At 37.4% G+C, this 21,364-nt stretch overlaps 1 protein-coding gene across 5 annotated transcripts in view; it reads left to right on the forward strand.

Annotated features, from left to right (window-relative positions):
* Positions 1-21,364, forward strand: part of Frmd5 (FERM domain containing) — a 193,738-nt gene that overhangs the window by 85,168 nt on the left and 87,206 nt on the right. For 4 of the 5 annotated variants that reach the window (XR_013087252.1, XM_076828201.1, XM_076828203.1 and 1 more), the window contains exons 3-4: positions 7,142-7,184; positions 13,860-14,036. Coding sequence is in view for 4 of the 5 variants with exons in the window: in XM_076828201.1 (XP_076684316.1) it covers positions 7,142-7,184; positions 13,860-14,036 (220 nt within the window). In the remaining variant the exon portion in view is untranslated. Of the gene's footprint in view, positions 1-7,141; positions 7,185-13,807; positions 14,037-21,364 lie in introns of all 5 variants that reach the window. The other variant, XM_076828204.1, reaches the window with a different exon arrangement.

Consider the following 21,364-nt stretch of genomic DNA (forward strand, 5'->3'; position numbering starts at 1 on the left):
ACGTGTTGTATTGTTTGATTATACATTGGAAGAATTATACTAATAGAAGACGATAGATACATTGAAAATTACGGTTTGTAATTGGTACAATAATGATATTCTTCATAGAAATAATTGAAACAAAAATACTTGCCACACACATTGCACATCGTATAAAAGCCGTCTCCCCGCAAATACTACATTTGGGTATAAGCTTTTCATTACTGAAGTAACAAAATTCTACAGGATTTTGAAATTCGTTGGGATGGGCTTGTAGATATCCGCTTTTAAACCAAGCATATTCAAAAAGGTTTTTGAATCTAGGCGAAGAAAACTGGTTGTGGGTTAGGGACTGCAATTTAATTATTTCATTACGTAAGTGCAAGTTGAGACCTCTCTCTTGGAGAATCACATTACTCGAAAATGTCCGCACGAAATTTTTCCAAATTCGGTAATAGAGGTTTTATTTGTTTGCAAAAAAAAATATATAACACAAACTATTTATATATATGAAAAGAGATTATCCAGAGGTATTTCAGGGTATATTTACAAAATACAAAAACTTAATTTTAAGGGTTGGTGGTGGGGGTAACTTGAAAAATATGGATTTTTCGAAAATTATTTTTACGCCGTTTTGTAGATATGAAAGAAGGATGCAACTTTTGTTTAAACTTCTTTTCGATATCTCTCACCGTTCTCGAGATATTCCACGGAAAATAAAATTCTGAATTTTTTTCAAGGGGTGATTTCACCCCTAAAAATTAAATTATGGCACCAACAAAAAATAGTGTTGTGTTACAGATGAACTACTCTACTTGCACACCGAGTTTCATAATTTTCTGAATTTTCGGGTTGCCGAACGTCCCTTGTAAGTCTATTGAACAAATTACATTCGTGCTAAAAACCTCCTTTTTCGTCGTGTAATTTAATAATCACTTAAAATTAATTTGGCGATTGATAAGGTTATCAGCACCGCGGAGTTACTTGGGCCTTACAACCCCAAGAGAAAGAACAACTTTCGCGCATGTGTCGGTAACATACACAGGCTATGACTCAAAAAAAAAAATCATGCAGAAGGAATTCCTCGGATTCCAGACGTGTAAAATCCGAGCACGGAAGTTGTCCATCAATAGATTTCAGGGGAACATGACGTTATTTTCTTTTATGCCACAAAAGTCGCAGGCGATCATTTTGGTCTCTTCGATGTTCCAGTGTGATAGGAAAGATCCTGACACTGACAAACCGGAAATGATATCCTTTTCTGATATCACGAAAGCAGGTCAGCCTTCGGAAGGTGAGAGCAGGAGGTCTTCACGCGTGTTCGTGTCAGCTGTGTAAACGTATTCGTTCTTCGCCAAAAATGCTCAGAACCAGGGTACATATGAAAGCTTGCCTCTACAAAGAAGATTACGTAACATATTTTACACATTAAATTGACTTCAATGTAAGAATTCGCAATATCTAATTTACATTAATACCTGCGTGCCTTGGTTAATACACTTTTGTTGTGGGTGCATACAATTGAAAAATTGTTTACGATTTATTTAAAAAATGTATTATTATCCGTGGAAGTAGCAGTGGATCGTGCAAAAAATATTCGCCCAAATGCAATATTTAATTTATACAAACATAATTATAAAAATATTCTTCTAATATTCCTGTAATTTTATTATAAGCTTTACTCTATTATGCATAGAGTCAACTAATTTTTTGTGAAATCCGGGCTTATCTTGTTCCATTCTTCTAGCAAAATTTCTTTGCGCATTGTTTTGATGGATGGTAATAGCTAAAGAAATAATAGATAATTCTGAATTTAACATTGCTTAAATAAGTAAAATATGTATGTAATAGGTTTGTAATACTGGGGATACTTTTATGAGTAACTCTATACCTGGCTTATAGAGGATGTCATAAACATCGTTACTTTTCTTACATACTGAAACACGAGTTTTCAAGAAGCTACTTTTATTTTGCCTGGAGGTCCTAAAAATAGTTTATGACTGATAAAAGTACTGGGAAATTTCACCCCTGTACGTCCACAAATGTCCAGACGTTTCCTTGGCAGGTGAATAGAAGATGAAATTACATCACCGCCACAGTGGCCCGGATCGAAAAATTTAGTGACATTTTTTATAACTTTTGAAGTCTAAAAGATATCGAAATGAAATTCGCGCCAAAAAACAGGAAATAATTATCCCTTTCGAATGATGTATAAGTTAGTATATTTTACGTTTATTAAATTTTTCTTTCGACAATTTTGTTACCGTAATTGTTATAAAAAAATTTTAAAACTGTTTATTTAGTACTTGTTCATTTCGTTTCCACGTTGTAAGGAAAAGTCGAATAGTATTATTAGAAATTGCGACGAAATCTACAGTTTAACTAAGGGGGGAATCTGATGTAATCGGCAGAAATCAAGATTCTTTTTGGGAATTTTTTGTAAGGAATGGCATTGCTCACCACAAAAGCAAATTTTTAAAAAGGCATTTTATTATGAACGTAAATATTTTTCTACGAAAAAATTATCAAATGTTCTTTAAATGTTGCTCTTTTAAGCGCAAACAGTTTTGTAAAAACATACGCTTCCGCTTCTTGAAAAAAAATTCACAAATACTCGCCTCTTTTCGGCCGCCTGACTAGGTATAACCCCATAAGGGGATGTTCCGGTCTACAGCGCACAAAAATAGGCGAGCTTTAGGAATTAATTAAAGGAAGACTACTATAGATAATTTAATGGGACTTTTTGCATAGTGTCGAGGATGTCTTAAACTATAAAAATATAGTTTTCTTTTGGTAATTGATCATTGCAAATGGCACTGGGTAGTGGTTGAAGTCGCGGCGTCCGAAAATTCATCCAAAATGGTGAGACGTGTAGCACGTAAACCAATGATATCAAATAAAAAAACAATGCCAGATTATTTATTAAAGGGCATGAAATTCTGTAGTGGGCAAACTTTAAAAATGGCGAAAAATGTCATTTTAAAAAAGTCAAAATAACAACACTTGAAATTCGGAATCACTTTTTCCCTATGTTTTTCGTCCTCACAACGCAAAATATATTCTTCTATTCCTCTAAAATTTCTATTGTTCTTCAAAATTCAAAAAGTTTCAATCTAATCGGTTAATAACTTTCCGAGATATTTGTTCCACCATTTGGAAGAACACTATGTGAGCGCCGAGCGGTTGGGTTCTACCCACGCATTCGTCGCTACTCAAATGTCTGTACTCTATAACTTCAGGAATTTTTGGAATTTCAAATAATCCTTTTAAACATGTGTTCTTAAAAGTTTGCACATTCGAAAAATGAAATAAAAAGAAATCGATTTTTCGACAATAAAAATCTAGACAGACATGTGGGGCGCTTACAGAAATGTTTAGAACTAAATATCTCAAAAAGTATAAGCTGTCTACTGCTATAACCATGTATATATTGCTTCGGTAAGGCGAGATCTACATGTGTCCAAAGTTGCGTTAAAATCTGGGACAGTTCCCTTGTTAGAAAGTAAACATCTGTGGAGGTAGCTACATCTGAATCTAATTAGTTGACCACGCGGCTAAACTGGGGTCAAAGAATTGAGAAATACCTTAGCATTCTTGAAACTCATGCACGCGAAGTTTTACAAATAATCAACGTGTATTTACCTACTGCAAGCCTTGAAATCGAAACAGTTTATAGTATCATTTAGGGACATGAAATGTTGAGACAATTTGGAGACATTTTATTCAGTGAATTAAAATACAAACTGCCAGTGGCGCACCCATAGGGGGACCAAGGCGTCCTGGCATCCCCCAACGAAAGAGGGAAAAGGATATTATTGTAATAACGTCTGAAGTAGTTCAAGATCAAGAGCTGTGTAAAAATAAATGAAAACTGGATTTCATTTTTTAAATAAATATTTATAATCACCTAATGAATTTTATTGGCTTTGCATTAAAAATATTTTTATCCGATCAACTCGGCTTCCCCCAGATTGAATCCTGAGTGCGCTCTTGCAAACTGCTTTCTATGGAAGAACTCAGAACTTATAAATGACCTCCATGAACGTTGAGAATATTCCAATAGTCTACTGATCACTCAGTGAGAACAGGAAGGGACAATAGTTTTCTTCAGAATGGAAAAATCTATACTGAACAATGTGACGCAAATATCATAATTCCTCGCATGTATTTATTGGTGGCCCTAAGAGTCAATTTGGCACAGGAGCTGCTATCGTTACTGGAAATGATGCTATTGTGTACAGTTTCAACCCCTTCAATAGCATTCCAACAGCTGCACATTACGCACTCCTTAAAGCCTTCAAATACATAAATAACTTCCATAACTTCGCATTTATAATCTTCTTCGACTATCTTTCCACTATCAGAAGGATCCAAGAGGTCACATCAATATGAAGATGCTCGTTCAGGGACCATGTAAGAAGCAATCAAATTCAAGCAAAACAGTGATGACCACTTGAGTCACTTCCTACAAAAACATCCGTAGAAGAGCTACATTATCAATTCTTTAGCGAAACTGACGCCTAATTGTATAAAACAGGGACTAGTTGTAGCTCTTTTCTACCTGACGGTACAAGACATTGATAAAGGGAATTGTTGAATGGCATACAGAATACTATGCTCCCTGTCATTTAAGAAGGAACCCGTTTCGCGCATGTAGAATGAGCTCATTGGCTCCGAGAAAGCGTTGGTGGGGGTACAGCCAATAGTGGCTTCTCCCGGCACCAATGAGCGTCAACCTGCGCAGAACCAGTCTAAACTCGTCGGCCGGCAGGTTCCTTCTTAAATGACAGAGAGTATATATTTGCATCACCTACAATTAATAAAAAAAAGTATTTGGATGCTTTTTAAAATCGCATAACTTTTTTAGAATTGGTCCAAACGGCATGAGTTTTTTTTTAAAAGCTAGAAGGATTAGTTTGTTAAGTGACGTATTTCGTAGTTTTGAAACAAAAAATGGAATTGGTCGAAATAACAAAAAGATAGTAAAGGTAGTTTTTTAAACTTTTTTTGTGAGCCTGTAATGATAATTTAAAAAAAAAACCGTTTGTAGATCGAAGGAAGTTGTATATGTATATGCCTAAAATTTCATCAAAATCGGTTAATGTTGCTGTTGGGGACTGCGCATGCTCCCAGGAGCGCTGACGGGAGCGCTCCCACACGGGCATCTTGGGTGACCAGTCGTGGCTTGGGACGTGACACGGAACGGCCGTGCACGTTTGTATCGCGTTATAAATAAAGCTAAGAGTTACAGTTATTAGGCATCACTTTCATCCATGTACTTTAACCTGATCCTAAAACCATTCGGGACTCAACAGTTGCTCTGGGCTATGAACGCTTAAAGATCGCAGAATAATTTCGAAAATCGCTGGTTTCGGGATTTTCGCGATTTGGATGAAATTTTAAGCATGTCTGTAACTTACTTCAATCTACAAATGTTTTTTTTTTTAATTTTCATTACAGACTCACAAAAAAAGGTTAAAAAACGACCTTTCATATGTTATGTAGGCCCTGGCATAAACGACACGACTGTCGTATGTGTAGCCTAGCCCTTTAGGCTCTCGAGAGTCTCAAGGCTCGCCAAAGTTAGTCGAGCTTCAATCGACTAAAGTATAAATGAATACGAGAAAATTATTCGCGGCCAACGATTGAATTCCCATGATTAAATTAATTCAATCATGGCGCTTCGAATAAAAATTGACTCGGGTTATTCTTATTCGTGAGTCTCGAATAAAATTTTCGTCCTTTATTTGAAATAATTGTTTGCCCATTTCTTGTAAACGGTAACGTCGCATCGCCTCTTTCGTCCGCTCTCGCTCGCTCTCGGGTTTTCTCACTCTCAACCGAAGGATTCCAAGCAGTGGCGGATTTAACAGGGCGGCCGATGAGCACTTGCCACTTGGGCCCCTTCTCGGAAGGCCCACCAGGGCCCCATCCTTAAAAAAAATTATGATTTTATTCAAACTATATTCTTTTTCTGTATTATTACACTGAGCCCGTTTTCAGTAAACTACCGTTTTAGTTTCTCGGAAAATGGGCCCCTGTTGAGAAGGCTCCCCGCTCAGAAGCCACCCCTAGAGCCCTGTCTTAAAAAATAAATTATGATTTTATCCAAGCACTTTTTTTCTATACTTTTCTGTACATTTACCCCCTTTTAGTAAACTGCCTCTTCATCTTCCCGAAAAATGGGCCCCTCAACGTTTGCCACCTGGGCCTTTTTTCTTAAATCCGCCACTGATTCCAAGAAGTGGTGGGGTAGCGACGAACGGTTAGCGTAGGTCTGTCTAGGGATTTGCTCGCACGAGCAACCGCGAGTTGCTCTTCGCTCTTGAAAGCACCGAGCCAGGCCCTTCGCGTTCCTCAAGAGCGGAAGGTCCCCATGATGGAGCACAACCGTCGCTCTTGCCTTCGCTCGCAACTACCCGCGGTTGCTCTCCGAAGGCAAGAGCAAAAGTTGAACGGGCCTGGCTTACCGCATGGTTGAGATGAGCCTATAGCGAGATGTTACTATACATTTCCATTCAAGAAAATGAAAATGATCTTGAATTCTCGAAATTTATGACCACAAAGGAAGGTTAGGGGGCGCCAAACCATCTAACTCAAACCAACTACCGATTACAGTTTTTTGCAAATATCTCGAAAACTAAAGCCGAGCGACGGTAACATGTTTAGGAAAAAGTTGTTCAGAATGATGATCTTTACAACATATTTCGAGGTCATCAAAATCGGTGCGGTGTGCCTTTTTCTATATAATTACCACATTTTCGTTCTCTTACATCTTTATTGTACCATCAAAAACAATGGTGATATTTAGAATTGTTCCAGATTAGAGTGACACCCTGTTTATTCTACTTAACCCATTGTTCTAAAGTTATATTTCGCATTGTAGACCAACTCTCTGTGAAGACAGTGTGCATGCTCCACCTTATATGGTGTATCGTAAACCGACGACCTTGATCTGAGCTTCAAACTTATCATCTGACGAATTTCTAATTCAGAGCTACTCGCGTATACTTTTCAACCACTCTACGATTAATAATTCTTATACTGTCTACAAATCATAACGCTTTCAATATTTTACAACCAAATAATGGTTTCTATTTACTTAATTCCTTTAATTGTTCATTTTATATTGTACACTACACATCAAAATATTCTGTTTCAGCATTGGTTAGATCTGGCAAAAACGGCGATTAAGCAAGTAAAAGGTTGGTTCGCATTTTTATTGCAATATCATTTTAACAAAGACCTCATTTAACAAAACATCTGCTTAAGCGGTTTTAGGTGTTTTAGTTATTGTTTTTAGTAATCGCTCACATATAACAGTTAATGGAAACGTACAATTTATTTCGTTAATATAAAATATGTACAAAGGAATATGGAATAACATAAGATCCAATTATTACGGTATACAATTATTTCAATACCAATATAATCATTAAATTATATTCTCTCAAACACAGTTTACAGAAAACGTACGTTATTTTCAGTGAAAAGTCAGGTTTCTCTGAGAAACGATAATTATAAAGTCATTTTCTAATTTAATTGCAGTACTGTTTCCATTTATACTTTCGTTCACAACAGTTTTTATCATTCAATCTTGTGATTTCTAAGTGTTAGTTCAGGGTGTAAAAAAATTATATGTCATGGTTCACACAGGTGATTCTACACCTCTGGATCGGTGGAGATCTGTTGAAAAAATAAGCCTCAAAATTGATCATGTCCTCGAAATTCAAGATTCAATTCTTTTATTTTATTGTTCTACTCTTTCGGAGGATAAAAAGTGTCACATGAACCATTTTTGTCATTCATTGCTTGAAACATTCTGTGGAACATAGCTCCTCTAGCACTTTTTCTCGTTTTGGTCAGTCAAACACGTTACAATAAAAAAAACTTTGGTTCTGAATTTCAAGGTCAAGGTCAAGTTTGTGGTACATGTTTTTAATAGATATCCACCGATCCAGAGATATAGAATCACCTGTGTCAACCATCCCATATAATTCTTTTACACCCTGTAGGGCAAGGTAGAGCAAGATGGGAACGCTAAGAAAAAATTGCTCTAGAATACTATATTTATTGATGTTGTATCTATAAAAGATATTGCATAACGTAGTGTCAGCATCTGTTTATCGAAAAATATTAAAATAAACTTGTAAAACTTAACACAAAAGACAAGAAAATACTTTTAAACATACTGACAATGCCTTGTACACAGGGCGCATCTATTTTGCACATGTCAGACACGTATAGTGCCTCTACGAGCTATAGTGACTTAGGTGTGAGGCCTCTCAGCAGGGTCTTAACCGATATCCTGCTGGGTATGGGCCCCTAAACGTGGCCTCCTACTACCTCTTGCAGGACTGTGCTTAGGGATGACCAGGACAAAACCGGGGCCCTAAAGATTAAGTAAAATAATTTCGATTTTAATAAAATAAGAAAGAAATTGAAGAAATTGATTATCAATATTAAAAGACATCAATTAAGCCTTGCTACTGGCAATTAAAATTTGTCTCGTTGTCAGCACATACTAAATAAAAATCCATTGTAGTAAGGTATATGTACTGCATTAGAACAGTTGTAATATAAATTATTTTATATTAACAACTTATTTTAAATTAAAATCACTGCATGTCTTGAAGTAATGTTGGAGACTTTGCCCTTTAGGACCCCAGTTTTGTCTTGGTCTTCCCTAAACACAGTCCTGCAAGAGGTAGTAGGAGGTACGTTTGGCGGCCCGTACCCAGCAGGGTATCGGTTAAGACCCCACTGAGTGACCTCACACCTAAGTCACTATAGCTCGTAGAGGCACTATACACAATATCTATGTTTTCGTCTTCCTCTTCGGCACATGCACAATCTTCACATTCTAAGCCAGGCCTGCCCTTTACAGTCCAAATACCTCCTGAAGTTCTAGGACCCGGGCAACAGCCTAGCGCGGGACTGTGCCAATGTTACCCGCTGCGAGAGCTGCGGGAGAACTGCATGAGTGTGCGTCCATGCTGTGGTTAGCAACGTAATAGTCCCGCGCTCGGCAGTTGCCCGGGTCCCAGAACTTCAGGAGGTATTTGCACCGTAAAGGGCAGGCCTGTTCTAAGCATAGGCATGTATAGACGGAGCAGAAGCTGGGGTTATCGGCGAGGGGAACGGTAGGCTTGGAGGGGAAAAGGCAGAAGTCAGATAGAGGCACGTCGGATTAGCTTCGGAGCATTCGGCATGCATATCCATTGCGTTACTCGATTTGCCTGTATCGCTCCCCTTACCGCGAGTCTTACACCCCCCTCAGCTTACGCTCCGTCTATATGTCTATGGTTCTAAGCACTTAACCCATCCTCCTGTTGTTTCGGAAAAGAAGTGGCCACAAAAGATACATTTGACATCGTTGCTGTCTGCCTCTAAAGAATTTTTATTTCGTTTCCGAGGAACGGTAGCTCTTCCTTTCTTCTTCTTCCTCTCCCTGAGGTCCAGTCTACGAGACACGGCGCGTTTCTTCGTTTCAGTTATCAAATTATTTCGGTATGGTGAATCTGTTAAATTGCAGTCTTCGTCACGTCGGGAAATCACATTGCGTTTCTAGGAAGTAGATTCTGAAATGCACTTGTTTCATTCACTGAATTTGGAAACTTCCAATCAGGAGTTGCATCTTTCTGGTTTGCTGCAGACTCTAAAAATGTTGAATTGCTAACTCCTTCGGTGTCTTCAGGAGATGATCTGTCGGTAGTTCTTGAAGGCATGCATTCACTACCTTGAAAGACCTGAGGATCTATTGGCCACATGCCTGTACAACGAAATCCATTAGCAGCTGTTGTCATTGAGGCGGTTTGTAACAATGCATTCTCAAACAATTTTGTAATGATATATCGTGGCAACACGCCCCGGATTCGACTGTAGCCTGTTAACTACCTCAACATCGCAGTAAGTGATGAGAGGCTTCGTTAGTGTTACCTCCAATGGATGAAAGCGATGAGTGGAGTGTGTCGGGAAACAAAGCAACATAACGCCATTTTCTCATGTTCTTTGTATGCCAGCGCTGTCCAGCGTTGGGGCCCCTCCAGCGCCTGCTTCCCCTTCCAATCTTTCTCTCGCATAGCGTGCCTTCCGTTGTCAAGGAGACCGCCATGACGGGCTAGCCGGGCTAGCGTCTCGCGGTTAGCGTCGCACGGTATCCCTGACAACGCGGACGAGAGTGGGAGAACCCCAAGCTCTCACGGGAGCCACCTTGGACAGCGCTGTTCTATGCGTTGCATGGCCATGAAACACTAATAGAATTGGGTCAGTTGTGGAAGCATTTGTAAACTGCACAAGCTGTTTAAACCGTAGGACGAATATATCAGACTGCGTTCAACCTGAAGAAGGACACACTTCGCCAAACTCCAGGTGCACAACCGTTCATCAATTCGTTCTTCATCTTCAATAGTTATTGTCTGTCCTCTCTCTGCTGGTGTCAGAGTTCCGACTTGTTTTCTGCCCTATGAGGAGATAACTTTGAATTTTAAATTTGGTCTGTTTCATCGCGATTGTATATTCGGTCTGTCGTCAATTTATATTTATCCTAAACCTGGCCCAGTAGTTCAAAAAAAAATTGAAACCGCAACTTTGTTGAAGCCCATGGTTCTCGTTGCTAAGGTGGCTTCCGAAGAGACAAGTCTTGATGTTGCTTCATAAACCCTGCGAGCCAATCCAAACCAGCTTCCCCTTTTGCTGAATGAAATCTATGCTTTTTGTTATTTTTCATTGGTAACTAAAAAGCCTCTTCTTAAATCAGTTATGGATAGGCCAAATAATACACCTTCCATTTCTAGATACTATAGTATCTCATCTAACTTTAGTTCTTTCTCCTCTTCAAGTGAAAACACAGTTTGTAAAGGTCCCAAACTATTTAGTCATCAACATTTGTTGAGGATTATTCTCGATAGAGAGCCACCTTTCTCTCCAATGCAGTTTTGGGATCAAAGCTGCAGCTGCTTTACGCTAGCCCTTTTATGCACAATTGCTTCAACGACTTTCCTCATTCAGTCTTTGGTCCAACTTTGTCGCTGTCTTTCTTCTGTACGTCCGTACCATTTTATCTAAAAATGATCGTTGGAAATGTCCCCATCTTGCTCCGAATGTTACATCCAGACTCATTGAATGATAATATCTTTATTTGTTTACGAATAACATTCATAAGCACATAAATAATTGATAATATTCAAGACACAATCTGATTGAGGATTACTTGCTGATATTCAAAAGATGGCAGATCACAATTGTTAGAAACAGAAAAATGGCCACTAAATAAGGACGCTATAAACTGACTGTAGCTATTGGTGTTGTGCAGAATTTAGCTGTCTTTTTTCTGTGTCTGTTTTTTGTAACCTAACAACGTGAAATAAACAATAATCCCATCTTGCCACCTTCTTATACATACGTATATATAGGGTGTACCAAATGTCTTGAGCACTTAAAGTTCTTCTGTTCCTGTTGATAACACGAAAAAAATGTATAAAGAAAAATATTATACAGTTTAAGGCGCCAAATATGAAGGTAAAAAGGGGGGATTATCCTTACCACTGTGAATGGCATCGGCGTGATTTCACGCCGAGGGGTTTGCATTGTATGCACAGTTTTGGCTGAGAATCCCCGAATGTTTACTTTGAAAACAAACCAATCAAGGAATCTGCCTTTGCACTTTATACACAACTTTCCTAATAGAGTCGATAACTAACAAGGGAACTTTAGCAACCCGAAAATTAAAAAAAAATCTGAAACTTTGCAGAAGCTTTTCATATTTTTGTCTCTGAAGTACACATTGAGGTTAACGTCAAAATGAGTCCAACCACGCAACATAATCTTAAAATGACATTGATCTGAAAAATTTAAAGTCAAACAACGTATGTAAGCTTTAAAATGCCAGGTTCGTTATCTCAAGCCTTTATCTTCCACTTTTGAAACTCTACTAGCGCGTGTTCAACAACATGCTACTTTTAAAAAATCTGTTGTCATCGATTGTTTAACATAATCTATAAATTTATCAATAAATGTTTCGCTACACGTTACTCAAGTAAAAACAATATCGATGTAACTTTATGGAAAATAGTGACAACGTTTAAAAAAGTAATATAATTGTACGAAAAGCGATTTTGTAACCGTAATAGCCCATCTATTTTTGTGTAACAAAAAAACGTATAAAAGTGGAAAGGGGAACACGAAGCAAACGTGATAAGTATTCTTGTAAAAGTGAATGATAGTTTAATCTTAGTCTCTAACAAGAGGAGGACATCATGTGGTAGACACAGATTTTTATGAGCCTTGGCACGATGGATCTATGTCCAAACTAAGTAAATAGGATTCCGAGCGTTTCAGCCAATTGGCTTTAATAATAGAGATTTTTACATGTAAATTATTAAAAATTTCATAGTGGCCGTGGGGTTTTAATGGGTAAAAATCCCACATTACCCTGGCGCCCCGGGGGATTCCCCTCTGAAGTAGTCGGGGTGCCTTTTGAAGATATCTCCACGTTAAAAAAAAAACGTTACAATTTTTTTTATAAATTATTTTTTTTATAATTTTTTTTTTTACTTGGGGAAATTTTCAAAGGGCACCCCGACTCCTTCAGAGGGGAATCCCCCGGGGGCGCCAGGGTAGTGCGGGATTTTTACCCAATAAAATCCCACGGCCACTTTGAAAATTTTAATAATTTCCAAATATCTCTGTTATTAAGGCCCATTGGCAGAAACGCTCGGACACCTACTTACTTATTTTCCACATAGATCCATCGTGCCAAGGTTCATCAAATAGTGTCTACCACATGGTGTCCTCCCCTTGTAAGCTCTAAACTCATTTAGAATGTGTAAGTTCAAGGTGATTTCAGATAATATAATGATGCATGATTAAACTCATCTTGGTGTTAGCTACAATACACAAGACCCAAAAATGTATAGATTCTCTCAAGAAAAAATATTAATGTCTTTGAAATGTCCTTAAAAATGGCTTCTACGACAATCCTTTCCTATCGCCATATTTGCCTTTTTCGGAGTACCTACTTTTTTCTTCAAACATTTTTTGGTATCATCAACAGCAACAGAGATATTTGTGACATACACACTGGTAGGATTGATAATAACATTCTGTTGTATGTGAGAATACTGTGTAGATATTCCTACGTTTTTTTATTAATTATTTTGTAGGAACCATTCTGTTATCAACATTCTTATAATTTCGATTATGTTTTAATCTCATTTCGTATTTTATAACTATACTATAAATACTAAACACTACATTTAAAATATGACAGAAATTAATTCGTCTCTCCTACTGCCTGTACAAAGTAGAATAAATGTAATGTAGAAGAAAGCACGTAAATTGGATTGTATGCAGCAGCGAACAGCTGTGACCAAGGCTTCGATTGCTATGCCCCTTTTCCCTCTATATTCAGTTACCGTGGGTCGATGTCACATGAAAGTTTTAAACTTTAACGACCCACTGTACTGGCCAGGTACATTTGACGAAATCCAGTACGCGTTGATTTCGGTAAAGAAACTTGAATCGCCGCAAAAAGTTAGGCCTACAAATTGAATTCGCTTTCGAAAGTGGGCAAAGATTTCGCTATGTTTTAAAATAAGTGAAACTTGTAATATAATAGTTTAGGAAGACCTTGATCCAGCAGTTGAAAGAGACACAAAGAAGGACGAGAGATATACAAATCTGACATGTTCATGTCACTCGAATTGCAAGGAAAAGTTTCATTTGAAATCGTATACTTAATTATTAATATTAAAAACTAAACAAGCCTTCTGCGATTGTTTTGTCCAGGAAAAACCTTTGAGTAACAATATTCTTTTTACACACGTAGGCAAAAGCATACTTGTAGGCGCGTCCCGCTTCTCACCATGACTGTGTTCCAGACATGGACCCGATTCTGTTTAGTTTTCGTGTGAAATTCTACCCACCAGATCCTCTAAGGTTGAAGGAAGAAATAACTAGGTATCAGGTTTACCAGCAGCTCAAGAGGGACCTTCTTCATGGACGACTCTATTGCAGTCCAGGTGAAGCAGCGCTGCTGGCGGCGTGCATCGTGCAAAGTAAGTCCATCTTCTATTAAGGAATAATTTCGAAGCAATACCTTAGAATGATTTGAGACCTGTTCTTTCGGTTCACTCACGTCACAATCTGTTGATTATCGCGTTGTGCCCAATTGCCCACACAGAACGTCCCTCTTAACTTCATACCTTCAATTATTTTCTTCACCTTTCCTGCCATAGCGCCTCAAAAAGAAATTGCTACGATATAATGAAGACAGTTTCGTTTCTGATGAAGGTGTCAGAGAAAAATGAAAATCAGCTTAGTTGGGTTACATAGAGTGCTACAGTTTTTTTAATACTAGGTACATAATATCTGGTAGCTGTCTTCAAGGTCAAGGATCTACAATTCAAGATCATTGAAGGTCAACGGAGATCATAATGTAGTCAATAGAAAATGTCATTTTATTTAGGCTGTTAGATATCGCAGGCTTATTTTCATTTGTTTGTGAACATCTTTCACCTTGCTAATTTCAACCTGTAGGGGAAAGGTGGGATAGTTGATCATAGTTTTGCTTTTTTTATTAAAATAATAATAATGGTTTGCTTTGTTTGTATTTAATTATGTAGGTTGTGATTGTAGGAGTATTCTCAATATACTTGTACAAATTTGAGAGCTGACAAATAATTTTAATGACTGAATTTCAACATTTTCTGGCAGTGACGTTATGCACAATAGGGCGGAGCGATACTGTATAGGCGAAAATTTTAATTTTCAGTTGGCCTGGGTGCGGGATAGTTGTCTTTTGATTAACTAAACAGAACTGTAAAAAAAAAATTGGAAAAATATTCATGTCTGCATATTAGCTGATCATATAATCATTTTTAGGAGAAAAAGGAACCTGCAGACACGAATATTTTTCCAAAAGTTTTCTTACAGTTGTGTTTGTTAATCAAAAGACAACTATGCCGCACCCAGGCCAACTGAAAATTTAAATTTAATTTTTCGCCTATATAGTATGACTATATAATCATTTTTAGGTGAAAAAGGAACCTGCAGACATGAATATTTTCCAAAAGTTTTTTACAGTTGTGTTTGGTTAATCAAAAGACAACTATGCCGCACCCAGGCCAACTGAAAATTCAAATTTAATTTTCCCGCTCCGCCCTAATGTGTACCCATCGAGCGCTTCTACTTTCTGCCACCAGATGTCATGGTGACGAATGTCAGATCCCAATAATGTGAATTAGCTCCTAATCTGGTTGACAAAATCCACAGGACCAATTTTTTTTATAGAGTCGAACGTACGTAGTTTATATTAATCTAAGTTTGAATGAACTTCCCTGCAGCCATAACCCATAAAAAAATCAAAATATGAAAATGGGACAACCATACCCGGTCACCCCTGCTGAAGGGGAGACTTGATCAAAAGGTTAGGGACACTTGATCAGTGAACTTTGAGAGTAAATAACACATTAACTTTCTAAAAAATATTTATTATCTTTGACAATAACATGAAATAAAAGGGATATCATAAGAAGAAAGTAAACTACACATAACTAATCTGAAAGAATTACTGAAAACAGAACACCGAAGAATTAAACTCTACGACATAAAACAACATACATGCATTCTTAAAAGACATTTCACGTAGATATCATCTGATTAAGATGCTGATGAAAAAAAGATTTTTGCGCTCACTTTCTCTGCCGTATTATTCTGTTTCTTCAGCCGTTCTATGGTTCTTTTTGGGGCATTTTCAGCTGTTCAAGTGTCCCACCTCACACACTGACCAAGTATCCCTCAATGCACTCGATTTGAAAAAGATAAAAAATGAAACTTACCTTAAATATTTAGCTGAATCAATAAATAGCATTAATAGGCCAGAAATTGCTGGTTTTACTTAATATATTTCAAATCGTTGAAAATGCAACATTTATTCGAAAAGCAAGAAGATCTAGCAGACCGAAATATTTACTTTTTGGCTGCAAATAACATCGAAGCTTCTAAAAAGATTATTCTTTACTCCAAAAAGAAAACTGCAACGTCAAGTGTTGCGAGAATGCAAACATTGCCACGATAGCGTGACAGCAGGCACAGATTGCCAATATATTAATTAAAAAACTGATGTGATCATGTATCCCCGCTGATCAACTATCCCACCTTTCGCCTATGTATTTCGATGTAATTGTTGTAAACCTGATGTGATCAATATAGGATATAGTACATTATAAGGAACGTAAATTGGTCAGTATCATGTTCAGATTTAATTCTTTGACATTATTTTGGGTAAAGAGGCTGCTTAGGGTACCCACCTCCAATGACCTTGACCTTGACACCTGTTGTCAGGGTCACCCTCCTGAGTGACCTTCAGAAGGTTTTGGCCGTCGCTCGTTGTTGGTTGAAAAGTTATTTTGTTAATAACTTTTATGAGTAACTTTTATAACATGTCAAAGTCAAGGTCATTGGAGGTGGGTCCCCTAAACAACATTTTTACCTTATTTTCTTTGGAGCGTAGTTAAAAGTCTACAACAGAACAGAATACGAAAAAACGAATTATTGTGGTTTATGTTCTACTGCAATCTCTCGAAATAATGCAATGTGTCAATAGTTTAGTGGCTCAGAGGGGTTTTAAATGTATTAAAGTGAAAGATGCCCTTTCCTGCCAATTTGGAAAATCATATGGACAATTTTGTTCACATATGATCTTCATTGACCTTGAATTGTAGGTAGTTACCAGGTAATATTTAAAAAATTACACCATATTATGTGAATACACCAAGGTGACATTTATTTCAACTTGACCTTTTTACTTATTAGAATGAAAATATTTTCATTGTACAGGGTGTTAAAAAACTGATGGTCACTGCTTACAGGGGTGTATCTACACATCTCGATCGATGGAGATTTGTAAAAAATAACACCACAAAAATGTTTATAACATTGAAAATTAACCCTTCGTTGACACACCTGTTTTTTCGATCAACTTTGACATACCTGGATGACTCACACCCAGAGCAAATTTTGAACGACTGCCATTCTCATCTAAAGAATCCAATCGCAATGAAATAAAATCATGGGTCAATTTCAAGATCTCTAGAATGTATTCCAATAGTTTTTTTTATTGAAATTTTATCAAAGTTATTGTGAAAAAATTATAGATTATCATATGTCGAGGAAAAACGAAGTAAATCTTCAAAGAATTGTTACTTTTACAAATTTCAATATTCGAAGCTAAACATCTACAGAGTTGTTGTTCAGATATAATATTTTAAGGAAAAAATAGTTTATAAGTCGGCTTTGGAGAAAAAGCATTTATTTTGCATATACAGAAGTGCTGTAGAAGGTACAAGGCGTCAAAATCAACTTATGGGTGGCTCACGCCCAGGGTGTCAACCCTAGGCGTTAATTTTAATTTTTTTTTACATCAACAGATTCTGCTCACTAATAGGAGAACAAGTCTAAGAAGAACGTATGTGTCGAAAACGCACCGTTTCTTACAAAAAATTGATAAAGTTTTGACATGGATGAAGTGATTCATGTATTGGATGAAACCGTTTTTCACGTTTTTGAGAAAACGATGCGTGTGCGAAAAGTGGTTCTTTTCAAACTTTTTGTCCTTTCAGCGAACAGAATATGATGTAAAAAGTCAACATAAATTTTCAATGTTATAAACAATTTTGTGGAATGTTTTTTTTTACGATATGCAATAGGTACCATAGTGTGAGTGTTGTCTTGTAAGGCGGGACTGATGATGATCAGAGCGTGAGCGCTTACACGAAAACGGCTCCACACATTTCGTTAAGAGCTCGACGCAGGCCCCCTGAAAGTATCAGCGCATGGCCTGTCTCGTATCGTTCCTCGCTTGCTTTTAGTCCCCCTGACTCGCTCTCACCTTCGGCAAGAAGGAAGCGATAAGCAACCGCTCGGAATCGTGTCCCCTCTACGTTAAGAGCTCACCGGCGGCGCCTTAGCGAATAAATACTGTACCGATAAACTGAATGTGTACAAAAATGTGTTTCACTGTTGATGTCCCATTGAAAATATCAGAATAATTTACTTATAGCTTTTGCATTGTAAAAATGATTTTAACGAAAATACATCAAAATCGGTTTAAAGGAACAGCATAACAATATCTCTTAAACTATTTAATTGCCAACCTTGTAATCATATATTATTTGTGTTTCACAATCTTTTTTAGAATTAACTGATACAATTTTGAACGCAAGTTCGAGAACACCTTGTATAATTTTGCAAAAAGGCTATTACCTCGGTGGTGAGTAAAACGTTCCACAGTCCTGGATTTACAACGTATTGTAAATCGTAGCCATTGCTACTATCAATATCAATACTCTTAAAGCTTTCAGAGGGAAAGAGAGAGAGAGAGAAGTTGTCAATAAAATCGCAGTTAGAAGTTGGAATATTTCCTTCCATAAAAGGCTAATTTAGAAATCACGGATTGTACACCGTATGACCGCCAGTTCCGAAAAATCGCGAAAAGTCACGTCCGTACTGTAACCCTAATCTTATTATATTAGGGCCATTCCACACGAAATCGGACACTTTTCGGAGTAACATTTCGGATGTTGGTGAAACTCGAATATGTTGTAGTTTTTAGTGATATATAAACGTATCTCGAAGGATTTTTGAATATTTTAAAAATTGTGGATGTTACAGCTCTTTGAAATATAGTGTTGACCTTTTTTCAATAAATTATAACTTTTGAACTAAGAAACTGATAAAAATGAGCTTTGGGGAGCTTACAGTGAATATATACGAGTACCTATTAAAAATTATTTCACTCTAAAAAAAAAACAAATTTTTTTTTGTTGCAATAACCATATGGTATACTATGACCTTCAAGGCCACACAAGGTTAGGAATGAAATAAATATATTGAAACTATCTATCTAGTAGATTGAGTTTCTTTCTTCCATTTCTAACCTTACCTTGTCTGGCCTTGAAGGTCATAGTATACCATATGATTATTGCAAAAAAAATGGTAAAAAATTTGTTTTTTTTAGAGTGAAATAATTTTTATTAGGTACTCTTATATATCCACTGTAAGCTCTCAAAAGCTCACTTCTATCAGTTTCTTAGTTCAAGAGTTATAATTTATTAAAAAAGGTCAACACTATATTTCATAGAGCTGTAACATCCACAATGTTTAAAATTTTCAAAAATCCTTCGAGATACGTTTATATATCACTAAAAACTACAACATATTCGAGTTTCACCAACATCCGAAATGTTACTCCGAAAAGTGTCCAATTTCGCATGAATGGCCCTGATATATACGTAAATGCGACAAAATACTGTTGGTTCCTTTCAAAGATAAGATATCTAAAAATGACTATACTTTCGAAAAAGAAAGTAGATAGTCAACTTTTTGGGTTTCAGCTCATTTCGATCCAATACGTGCTGGAAAAGCTCCTGCCTATCATCAATCCCGCCTTACAAAGAAAACACTTAAGGGACATCCAGACGCTGATGCATGTTGCAGTGAAACACTGATCGCATGCATCACGATGCAGGTTACATGACTCTTGCATCTTGCTCACGCGCCTAGCTGATGAGCAAGATGCCAGTTCTGCTTCTGTTGCTGAAACACAGAAACCGATCTACAGACGTAGCAACATGCATCATGAAACCTGCATCATGATCCATGCATCAACATTTCACTGCAACATACATCAGCGTCTGGAGGAGCCTTTACCCTACGGCACCTATTAAACATGGTGGAGGAACTGGGCTTACCGTTGCTCTTGATTCTGCTCGCAAGCAACAGAGCGCGCTCTTTTCGTATAATCAAGCATAGTCTGAACTAGGTCACGTTCAAACGAATTTCCGTCGGGTAAACCTTGCCAATCCATCGATACTATTCCCGTAAAGGTTTAATGAGAAATATGAAATTTTAAATTTTCATTAGCGGGGTAATTCAGTAGGTCGAGATTTTCTCGCTATTATTCTATCGCGTTCACTGCTACTCTCGGGAACTCAGTCAGACGTGAAGTAGGTAATTAGGTGCTAAATAACTGGCTTGCAAAAGTATTAGATACCCCGCTATTGACACGATGCTCATGTCCGCTGCGTGCATATGGGAAGGGATTACTGTACTGACTTTTCGTGTCGCTTTAATACTCAAAGATCTATGTTTTCATTGTGTCTAATATGTGGTACTAATTAATGCAACTGCGTAACGGCTAATATCTTCAACAATACTAGACTTTACTATGCTATACCGTACTGTGTCTAATTTGTAGTACCAACTTGTAAAACTGTGAAGCAGTTATTGTTCTATCCTATGCTGGACTAAATCTTAATGCCCGGCACATGTTATTTAATCTTGTTTTATGTAAGGTCGCATCTTCTCTTACAGTAATTAATGACGACATTATCTGTATATTATATTGCATCATAATTCGGATAACGCAACCAACTTTGTTGGTGCCGACCGGGAATTACGCGAATTACATGTCTTTTTTCGATGCTAGGTCAAACTCCATTATACATCAATACGTGTTAACAGAAAGACTCAGCTGGCACTTTATTCCGCCAGGTGCACCTCAGTTCGACAGTTTGTGGAAGTCCGCGGTTAAGGGGATATTCTAGTCTAGATACTCGTTTTTGAAGGTGATATTTGGAAATTAATTCTGGAAAACCTATCGCACCTACAGGGCAGGGGTTTCGCACACATATTTAGTAGTGTTTGAACCATCAACACAAATTTTTTGAATGCTTTACATTGAAATTTGTACAAGTTACACGCCGAAACGCAGGCCATGTCATTAAAAACCGGCCCCATCAGGCGCACCAATTGCGGCCGTCCTAGTCATCTGAAACGAAAGTACCAAAGATTTTTTTAATCTATATGAATGTAGTTATCGCTCGAACTAGATGTAACCAATTCCGGACATTGTTACCGAAATCGCAGCTGATTAAAAATTTATATTTGATTTTTTCAACTTTTCTTGAGCTAAAACAAGGTGTGGGGGAGGTTGTATTAAAACTATTGGTATAATTCTAGTTCGGGCTATAGGTACACATTCACTTTGAATGTGTGTGAAATTTTAGCTCAATCGGTCCAGTAGTTTTTGAGAAAAATGTGCGCCAGATCTAAAAATATTGTTTCGAGAAAAACACGTTTAAAGTTTTTCATGCAGTTACGAACTATACGACTGAAGTTACGGTAGAAAACAACTAATTTCTGTAACTTATCTCTAATCTGGTATACCAGGACTGTAGAGGAAACCTTCCTCAGCTTCAAAAAAAAATCATGTTGGGCAGCTGTCTTTTCTCTGCTGGCAGTCATAGCCTCTTTAGATACAAGGGTCGAGGGAACGACTGCCGGCCACGCTTGCGGCCTTAAGCCCCTATAACTACTCTGGGAG

Source organism: Andrena cerasifolii, chromosome 15 (genome assembly GCF_050908995.1).
Source record: "Andrena cerasifolii isolate SP2316 chromosome 15, iyAndCera1_principal, whole genome shotgun sequence".
Lineage (NCBI taxonomy): Eukaryota > Metazoa > Arthropoda > Insecta > Hymenoptera > Andrenidae > Andrena > Andrena cerasifolii.